The 10,916-nt window shown below is 39.2% G+C and overlaps 1 protein-coding gene across 4 annotated transcripts in view; it reads right to left on the reverse strand.

The window, feature by feature from the left end:
- The window catches only part of sall4 (spalt-like transcription factor 4), a 16,098-nt gene extending 5,518 nt beyond the window's left edge, over positions 1 to 10,580 (reverse strand). The window contains exons 1-2 of one of the 4 annotated variants that reach the window (XM_042219298.1): positions 10,187 to 10,580; positions 1,688 to 1,835 (exon numbers count right to left, since the gene is read on the reverse strand). In XM_042219298.1, the coding sequence (XP_042075232.1) occupies positions 1,688 to 1,754 (67 nt within the window). In that variant the 5' untranslated portion in view covers positions 1,755 to 1,835; positions 10,187 to 10,580. Of the gene's footprint in view, positions 1 to 1,312; positions 1,667 to 1,687; positions 6,357 to 10,186 lie in introns of those variants that run through there. The other 3 variants (XM_005918813.3, XM_005918814.3, XM_005918811.3) reach the window with 3 other exon arrangements.
- Between the last annotated feature and the right edge of the window lie 336 nt (positions 10,581 to 10,916).

Raw genomic sequence — 10,916 nt, forward strand, 5'->3', positions numbered from 1 at the left:
TACCCCCCCCCCCACCAAAAAAAAAGAAAAAGAAAAAAAGAAAGAAACACCTTACACTAAACTAACCCCAGTTAAAGATCAATCTTATTTCCACGGTAAACAAATAGAAACAATTTCTCTAAATTGCAGGTTTTATATTGTATAAATGAGAATGGCTCAAACACAAGACAGCTTTACATTTATTAAAAAACTTCCCAAGCATTTTTCAGTCTTTTGAAAGATTGATAAGTGCTCCAAGTGAGCATTTTAATTTGTGTGCTAACCAGAGACCATTTCACAACTGGGTGTATTGTTAAATGCTAATGGCTGGAAGAATGGGGGGTAGACCACCTGTTTGCATTTGCCCAAGGAATCTGCTGGACTTGTTAATTGCTCACCAGGCGGCACTGAGGCGGTGTCACGAAAAATTTGCAAACAGCATTACATTCTGATCCACGAGGAAGCGCCAACTATGGCTCTGCAACACTGTTAACGTCGACTGGAAAAGCACCCATGATGCAGCTTAGCAGCATTTAAAACTAAAGGAAAAAAAAAGTCCTTATCAGAGCGGATCCATCATTAGATAACTACAGGACGCAGCACACTCGCTCGCCACTTGACGGCGCATGAGCCTCCTGTGATCACCTTTGGTGGACAACATGAGGAGGTCAGAGATAACCGCTCAGCTTATGCGGGCTGAATAAGATTCATGCATAACCTTTTGGCATTTTATGCTCTACAGTTCATGAAAAAAGGGAAAACTTGTCATCCCAAGTTTTCTAATTATGAGGGCTACAGCGGCGCTGAAGTTTGCTTATGGCAACACCAAAACGCACCCCCACCCAGTCTCCACAAAAAGGCCACTGCTCCATCCCCCACCTCTCCACATATGTACGAAAGGAAACAGTCATGCATTAAACTGGGGGATTTATTGCCTTTAGGTCGGCTTACTACAGAGTCATATTTCATACAGTTTTGGGTACCTTTGTCTGAAACTTCCAACTGAGGCGCAGATTTGCAAATAAACTCTCGCCAGATTACACAATTATTAATTACAAGGGGCAGAAAGTACGGATAATTATAATTACAGCAGAATAAACTGTAACGATACCTATGGGAATCCGGCACAAAGACTCAAAGGTACTGCGCAAAATGTAAAAAAGCCGATTCAAATTTAACAGTAAAACCAGCTGGCAATACGTGAATGAAATAAAGTTACACGACAGGCATCCTGTCCAAATTAGGTAATTATTCTAAATGTAAAAAGCGTAAACAATCCAAAATGTAGCAACGTGCCCTTCAATGAATCAACAAAAAGTTCAAAGTACTTTACCGTCTTTAATTTAGTCCGCGAAACAACCTCAATTTATTCATTAGGATCAAACCGTCAATATAAACAACGAAACAAGACAAAACAGAGCCAAGAATAAACGGTGCTTTTCGGCCTTTACCAAAAAAGAGAGAGACAGAAAGCTTACAATGTTTCAATTTAAAAGAGCCCCTCGTGGAGCACCTGATTTCTAAATGTGTCGCTTCTCAACCGAAGTTTTAGCCCCGGTCAGTTGAGAGGGACAGCAACAGGTCAAAGTGCGAGGAAGACAATGTAAAAGCAGCCCCTCTCCACACTTTTAAATAAAATGTCGATACTGTGTCATTCCTACATGTTAACTTTTCTTGCCAACAAGCTCATCTTTTTGCGTAAACTTACCATTTTCCATCGATCCGGGCTCGTCGGAGTTGATGTGCTGCGGTTTGGCTTGCTTGCGCCGCGACATGGTGCGACCATCAGGAGCAAAGAGTTACAGACAAATTTCCTCCCCTTCTTCAACAGATTCTTCGGCTCGGAAAATTAACCCCTGAAGTAGAAATGCGCATGTCAACGTAATTATTATTATCAATAATGCATTGCGATTTATCACGGTCCCCTGACAGCTGATTGGCTCTGATCCAAGCGCTCACACATTATTTAAATGCGCTCCCTATTGATGAGCGGAGCAGAGTGCCAGAAGGGGGCGGGAGGAGCCATGCTAGTGGATGGCGCTCTGGATGGAGGCAGGGTTAATAACACCCAACTTATAGTACTTTTCCTTGTTCAGGAAAACTATATTTTGCCTGCCACAGAAAGACAAAGGCGACCGAGAGTTCAGCCAAATATTGTTTCTTTGACTTTAAACTCAAAGCAGCGAAATTTAATGATCCGATCCTACTTTATGCCATTTATTTTCATTAAAGCAACTTATTGTTTATGGGTTTTTGGCCATCCCTTTCCAGGAAACTCCACATATTTTACATACAGCGTTTTGTATCCAATAGCATCACTGTAGACTAAGTAGGATGTTCCTACAGGGAAATATGGCAAAATAGTTCTACAGAAAGTCAGTTTATGCTCATCAAAACATAGGCTATAACCATGTACATGCACATATGTGCCCCTCCCTTTAATCTTTTTAAAAAAGAATATTGTGCACTAGTAAATGTTGATCTCCTAAATATGAAACGTTAGAGCAGTTTTGTCTCAAGGATGTACACTAATGGAGGGAACACAGTCATCTAAGGATACCGTTGAGCCATAACAGGAAACAGAGTCAAACATGAAATGAAAACAACGTCTTGTTGGTTATATTTGAATGAATGAATGAGAAAGCCAAACGGTCAAGCTCCCCCACTACGCAACTCTTTTTTCAAAATAGCTCAAAATGTGTGGTTTTGCATTGAAGGAGCTGGTCAATAAATTATTGTGATGCTAGGTGATGTCCCTAACTGCTGTGTGGTTAACCATTTGCAGTGATGTATTATTTATTAAAGAGGCTGAATCTGTCACTGTATTTCCTGCTGCTGTACTCGCCATAATAATGTTGTTTTGTCAGGGGGGGGAAATCAAAATAAAGAAAAAAAAAACAAGGGTTCTATTATGGGATCAGGATGATGCTGGAATGACTCTGTTGGTCCTGCTTCACATTAGCATTCACATTGTTGGCACAGTCGGTGTGCCGAAAAAACATTCCAGGAAGTTCACTACACATCACAAAGGAGAATTTACAAAGGGGGAACCTTTATTAATGCAGAGCACAGTGATCACCTCCTGCATGTTTATAGCTCACTACACAACAGCAGTCACCCACAGATTTCTAAAGGGTGCTATATGTTCCGGTGGAAACACACAGTCTTGCTGCAGACTGTGTGTGGGGCAAAGTATAGGAATAACAGAATATGGTTGTAGTGTAACCTTGGAGTTCTATTTGTAGGTCTTTTTCGCAGATTAACTCATGCAGACATTAATTGGTATACCAAGGGCATACTAAAGTGTTGCTTTCATAGAGGACAGTGAAGGTCACTGTAGTTTGACAAAAGTGTATTTTGGGTAAAATTATGCATGTTGACAGGAAAAGAAGCAACAGGCATACAGATATAAAGCTTGTAAAGGGATTAAACTGTTCGTGGAAGCACAATTGACACATAAATGCAGATCTTGTAGTCTATTAGGCAAGTTAGGGCAAGTGTGTTCATGCTTCATAGATTGAGGCTTGAATGTTAAAGTTTTAAGAAAAGCAAAAAACAAAAGTATAAACCGCAACACTGTAGTTAAGGCTGGTTTTCATGCAACTTCCTATGTGAAAATCAGACCAGCTTGCACTGTATCCTTTCAATTTTTTTTGTATTTATACAAAACATGTTTTTGACCCTGATAAGTTCAGGAAACATTTTTAATTTGGATTTTCTTTTTAACAAGTAGCTCCATGCATGAAAGAGTGATTGATACTAGGAGAAAGCGCTGATGTTCATTTAAGAAAATATCATTTAAATGACCTACAGACAGGAGTATGCAAAGTTTCAGTAACTCTTGGTGATACTGGCCTTTCTACCATTCTCTATCACTCTAAAATGCCTCAGTAAGTGTTATATAATGCCACAGCTGATAAGTGTGAGACAAAGACACGGCATTATATTCAAATAAACAAATGTCCTTTAAGGGACTTGCTGAAGGTGAAAAAGAGGGGAGTGTTGTCTAGACAGTTTATAGCCCCAATAAGAAACCATACTTCAATACGCTGCTTCTTCAACATTCAATCTATACAATTTAAACTGTGCACAGTTGTAAAATTTGGAAAAATGGCTGACTGCTTGGAAAAAAGTTCCATAAGTAAATAATCATAATTAAATATACCAGCGAATTAAACTAAAAACTGTTTTCTATTCGACACACATTCTTGCTTTGTATAATGTAATACACCATCGAGACATATAGATTCAATGGCCTTGTGTTGAGGTTACACGCGTTTGTTGGTGCCTGAAATCTATAGTGATCATTTTGCACTGTTCAGTTTCAGTTATGTAATTTTTGAGAAAACAGAAACGGCAGTAGAAGAGGCAGCGAACGCAGAAAGCAAACCTAATACTGTGTCCTTGACCAGGTCATGTATCTGACAATAGTATATCTACACTGGTGACAGAAGGTCTCATAAACGGCCAACAAGGCAGCTTGAAAACAGCCTCAGGACAGTAACTACTGAGTTATTATTTTCTATATCCTGGCCTAATTTTCACCCCCTCCTTGTCTTTTCACAAGAGAGTGCTGTGGGATAGAGAGACTTTAAGTTTCTCAGATGTGTCACTCGATGAGCTTTACGACGACCTTGCAGCGGACAAACAATAACAGCCTGACACTTGCTCAGGAATTGTGAATTGAACATGTGTTTTTTAGGACTCAGTAAAAGATGAAAGGCACAGAGCAATCGGGGAAGGGTGAGCCATTTCACCTCAGTGTGACAATCAGTGCTGCTGTCAAAACAAGCAGATTTGTTTTTTAGCTTTATTTCTGGAAAACCTTTACTCTTCCTTGCTGTCAAATAAAGTGATATAAACAGAAGCTTGCAGAGTTTGAAGAAAACACACCACGTTTGACTTTTTTCTATATATTCAAGTCTAAAATAAAAGGTAGAGGTTATATTATTTTGTAAAATTGTGCATTCTTGCGATAAAACCTAAAGGCTCATAGCACATAAAAGCTACTATGCAGTATCATTAGCTATGAATCTCTTTGACATGACCCTCATCAACACTCTTGATGACATTTGAGTGTCATTCCCGAGCTCCTTGATTAAATCACCGACATTACACGTGTTAGATTGCAAATAATTAACTGTCTACTGGAGAAGCAAAAGGGAAAAATGGCATTTTTGTTCTATGTAAAGACCTAAAAAAACACCATGCCAGGCTGTCTGACCCTTTTAGATGTTTTCTCACCAGCAGGACACCACAAATAGTCTTTTAATGGTTGACTAGCTTCTTGCTCACTGACATCAGGATTTCTTATGAGTGTATTTCCCAGATCCTGTTTTATTATTTTATCCTTTGATGGCTTTCTTCAGGTGCCCCTTAAAACATTTCCTCCCTTGTAGTCATAAATAACGTCATTAAATTTACACAAAGGACAAAGGGGAATAGTTTTTTTTTTTCATGCAAGACTTGAGTCCCATGGAAAGGGTAAGCAACGCTGAGGATAGGAAAAGAAAATGAAAACAGTTTGGGTGACCTTTTTTGTTACTTAGGTCCAGTGATTTCCCCCTTCATATTTGTCATATCAGAACGTGAGCGCTGCTTGAAGGCAATCAATGTGCCTTTTCTTAAGACTATACAGTCATTTTCCCTGCCACTGTTGATTTTCAATCACCTAAACATGGCATTATCTAGAAAATACAAGTATAGTGGCTCTCTGCAATTACTATAGTGTCCGACTGTTTTCGTTATTGATCAGCAAACACCCTTTGCAATGTCCTCCTTTTCATGAACATGTGTATTTTGTTCTTTTGTTTGGTAGCATCGGCCTAGAATAGAGGCTGAGGGCACTGAGGTGAAAGGTATTGGATGTTTGCTGGCTGTGCCAATATTGTTTTTCCCGGTGAATGTTTCTGTTTATGTAGAGCCTATTAGATAAAAGAGCTGGCTAATTTTCTCCATAGATGTAGATGGGTTGTCTCTAATAATTTCTTTCTTTTTAAAAAACAACAACAACAACAACAACAACAACAACAACAACAACAACTTGTCTCTCTATTCAAAAATGGACTGCAGGTTTTGTTACCCTTCTTGGAAATTTGACCTTCACTGTGCAGAACGTTGTACGTGCAGAGCTGGACGCTAAAAGGCTCTTTTGACATTTGTTTGCTGAAGGGGGAAATTTTTCTCTGTCATCGTCGTAAATGTGAAGTTAAGTCCAGGTTCAGTCCAGGTCCAACATGCAGCCTGCAGTGTGGAAACCTGACATTTCCAGTGGACATGTGAACCTTTCAGAGAAACAGGACCCATCTGTGTGCATTTAGTGCAATAAAAGCAGTTAAGCTTTTTAAACAAAGAATGTTTACTTATTTGTGGATTCTGCGTTCTTCAAGGGCCACTGAGTGTGAGTCTAGCTTTTTTTTCTAAGAGGTGTCTTAATTATTTTGGGATATATAAAATATATCATTTCAAATAAAATTTCAAATATATACCATTTCAAGTAAATATAAAAAAAAACCCATTTCATCGAGGGTACTTGATTATAAAAAGTTAAAATTTAACAAACGCATTTCCATGTAAAGAGTTTAACCGGAAATTGTTATGACACCTGGGTGGAACAGGAAGTATAAAAGACTCTTTAAACTAGATCAGTGTCTTCAGAGATAGCGAGATGAGTGCTTATTTGTCTCACACCACTGACTGAGAGGATGGGGGGTAGGGGCTTGAGGAGATTATGTGCTACAGCATTCCACAAACAACTTCTACTCTGCTCGTGAATTCTTTGATTTTAGCTTTCGGGTGTAGTTTCTGCCCAAACTGAAGTAACTGTTTCGGCACACAATTTTAAACAATTTCAGGCGCTGACATCACAAAATGAGTCAGTGTTGGTTTTATTTGTTAAGTCCTGGTCTACAGTGATGGCAACAGTTTAATATCCAGCTCAACTCTGAGTGTGGGATCTGTGTGAATGTGTGTGTCTGTGGCACAGGGGCTAGCGGGTGAGGGGAGAGATCAGTGGCCCACACATGGCTGTAATTTAATGGAGAATTGCCCAGTGGTTCCTGTGCAGATGTAAACACAGCAATAGTCAGGCTTTTGTTATTGCATGACTATGACAACTGCCTTCATCAATAAACAATAGAGTGTTGGGGGAAACAAGGGCTCACTGTATGAATAGAACCCCACTGTGTCCACTTCTCACTCTCGTTTTTTTTTAGTTAGAGCCACAATAAAGAAATCTGCGCAATAATAAGATTCGATACCTGAAGTTACACATTAAAGAAGTTAATGCACAACCACAGATATATAATATTTATGACGCTGTTTAAGAAAATAAAGATGTCAGGGAGAAAAGCATTACAATGAAGCACTCTTAATTTACAAATCTTGATGGGATTATCTAAAGGAATTATAGTTTGGGGGATGAGGAGGTCAAACTTAAAGAATCTGCGACACAATAAACAAAGAGATAGGGAGAGCTGGGCAGTCCACATCAAGCTGTGAGTCAACAGGGGGCCAATCATTCAAATCTGAGATGCAATCTGGGTCAGGGCCATAAAGATTTACAGGGTGGGAAGTGGTGAGCAGAGGGGCTGCAGGATATCAGTCCTCTCGCACTTCTAATTAGCTTATGAGAATATAATGGTTATACAGCAGTACAGCGCACCATCCAAATTTGGTTATATATGTTCATTTAAGTTAATGAATAATCACTCTCAAGCGGCGGGATGAAGGGGAAAACTATGTACAAATAATTTAATTCTAACATTTCTCTTATTGTGTTCTTTTGGAAGATCACATTGTTTTCAGTGTCACCTGAAGAATGAAACTAACTCAGCTGGGTCATGGGGGATGAGAACATGTATGGTATGGTGCCAATGAAACATTAATGACTGTAACACGTCTTTGTGTGTCAGCAATGATATCATGCGGACACACATGCTCAGTTTTTGCAAAAAAGCAGAAAGTCTATCTGGAATTTCTTATTGAACATATAAAATCATATTAACCTAAAACTGCTTAAATATGAGAAGACAAAACTGAGTGTTGCCATAATGCTGACATTGTCAGACATGGATATTTTTTTTTTAATATCTGGGAATAAACCTTTAATTTTTGCATTACTAGTGGCAATGCAACCAGATCTAAAAAAAAATAAATAAGTAAATTATTAAATGCAAATTAAGTGGTAGATTTACCATCAGCTGAAAGCACTCTAAAGGGCCCTTGGGAATCGAAAGGGTAAATCTTTTCTAAATACAAAAGAAACTGGCAGCATATAGCACTTGACAGTGAATGCGGTGGCCCACAGACTTTAAAACACCTGGTGGGCTTTGAGTCTCTGGGTGGAGGTTTACAGTGGCTGCAGACAAAGACAGCCGTGGACCTGACGTACCAGATGTACTGACGGCTTTTTGTGAGCACTGAATGAAACTGTTTATCCCCTCGGCTTCTGCCTATTGTATTCAATAGTATTTACTTGGGGGCACTTAAAAAAAAAAAATCTATCCGCATTTCCTGTAAGACGAGCAGCCTAAATATCATAGTTCTTATTACTGTGTGCTCATAAAAACTTATTAGAAGTATCTTCCTCTTGTCCCATGCAGGCTTACATGTTGAATAGCACTCTGATTAAAAAATTACAATAAAAAAATAATTGAATAAGACTGCTAATTCTCATTCTTGTGAATACAGTTTAAAAAAAATCAGATCTCATACTACCACAAGTACTGCACAGGAACATGGATAAGAGTGCATTATGGTTGTTATAGCAACCACAGAAATGGCTTTTCTGCTGAACAATAGTCAGATGGGTCTTTGGGGAGGCCCAGTGGCAACTCCCCCCCTCCACACCCACATCTGCCGCCCTCACATAGAGACTTATGGGATGTTCTGCTGATTATTTTCTGTCCTGCTTCCCCCTTTCAAAACTGACAGGCTGAGAGAAAGAGAATAAAATTAGGAATTCTGCCAACATCTGTGGAGGGGCTGTGGTGTGGTAAGCTCTGCTGTGACAGTTTAGATAGAAAGTTTGAAAAAAAAAGAAACATTTGGAGAGTGTGCTGAATTCATTCGAGTCAGTGGAGTTGAAAGGTGTGTGACAAATGGTCTTATGAGCTTTGCAAGGTTTATAATGGCAAACAATTTAGAGGAAGAGTCAGTAACAGGCATCTGAAAAGGGCTGTGAATAATAACTTTGCATAGGATCCAGGATAAAATGCAGGACATAGGTCACGGTATCTATTATTCTCAGACTGAATGTATACATTTTATGGTACAATTACTTTTTAATGTTTCCTCTAGCAAAAACAATGAATTCGAGGGATGTAAACAGCCTCACTCTCTCCTGTAATATAAGGAATTGTTTGAAGTATAGAGAGAAAAGGGGTGGGGTTACTCTTTAACAAGCAAAACTGTAAATTAAAAGCTGGATAGAAAGGAGAAAACCCTATAGTGCCTTTGTCTTTTGATTTCTAGACAGCAGCCTTGGAAGAATTGGATCGAAGCCACCTGCGTGTCTGCAAAGACACCATGCAGACCGAATACAGAAGAGACACTTTTTTTTAAATGACTGTGCTTAGTAGAGTCACATAAAAGATCCCAAAGCTGGTGACTCCTAATATAAATAAAACTCCCAAATCTAAAAACAGGATTTATTATTAACAGGGCTTATTAAGCTCTCGACATCAGTTTTATTTATTTTTTCCACGAATTATTGACAAAAATTTCTCAAGCTGCATTCCAACCTTTGCAGCATATCACACTAATTACTTTATTGATTCATACAAATACAACTTAAAATGAGGGGAAAACGATAAAATTCAGCTAGAGCACATGAAAGTGGATTTTTCTTTCAGAACAAACATTCAATAGATGTTTTAAAAAGAAACTCTCTGCAATGAATCACTCAAACTTGTATTGCTTGTTTGAATCCCTGCCCTATCCAGTTAACTACTGATAAATAAGTGCTTTCTCTCAGGTATGCTTCTATTTAGCATTTACATGCACACACACACACACATGCAAGCACAGATAAACAGAAAGTAATCTTGTCGTCATCATAGGTAGTGACCAATGATGCATTTACAGGCAGGAAAAGAAGGCAAAAGAAAGACTTTAGACTTCCCCCGCATCCATATTGATTAAACAAATTTGCCACAAATCATTTTACAAATGCCCAGCGGGGGGCTATAGAAGTTGGTGGAAATACCCCATTCATGCTCCGTCCTCCCCGCAGGGCTGGAACCTCGACTCTTGGCTCGTTTAAGCGTGCTGACAGTCTCTGATCCTCTGGCCATCTGCGGGGTGGGCTGGTCAGCGCCGAGGGGTCTTTGTGTTCTAAACTTTAGGAGATTTAACAGTGAAACTAGGAGAAAAAAAAACCCTCTTAAGGTGAAGGATCCCCCCCATAAATCTGGTTTCTAGCTCATTTGCAAGACACACAAATCAAACTGTGAAGTCAAAATGGCGAAGAACTAAACTGAAAGGATGCCTAAGTGAAAAACGTCTGTATGGTGAACAGTTTCAGTCAAACTTTAAGTGATTTTTTTCCCACTGTAGCTGGAAAACAAGTGGCATTCTCTGCAGCACATGGCACATGCCTGTTGTGCTCTTTCAGTGACTCATACAAATTTGGAAAAAGATTAGCCCCGCCCCCCCACCACCACGCTTCTCTTTGTGAATGAAAATGGGAGGAGACAGCTTATGTGGAATCTATGTAAGAATGACTATTTTTGAATGCAGGTGGGTGTGTACATGTGCTGAGTTGTTGTCTGACAGAGGAAAATAACCAAAACTGCTTCGATTTTCTTCTGTTTGCAGCGGCTGCTTTTCAGCTGTTGTCATTGTTATTGACTACTTGATTTTAGCTTTTTGATAATGCAAAATTAACACAAAGAGGCAGGATACAATGCAAAGTAATGCAGCACTGTGATTTGACC

This window comes from Haplochromis burtoni, unplaced genomic scaffold, assembly GCF_018398535.1.
Source record: "Haplochromis burtoni strain Fernald_Lab_line unplaced genomic scaffold, NCSU_Asbu1 Contig_31, whole genome shotgun sequence".
NCBI lineage: Eukaryota > Metazoa > Chordata > Actinopteri > Cichliformes > Cichlidae > Haplochromis > Haplochromis burtoni.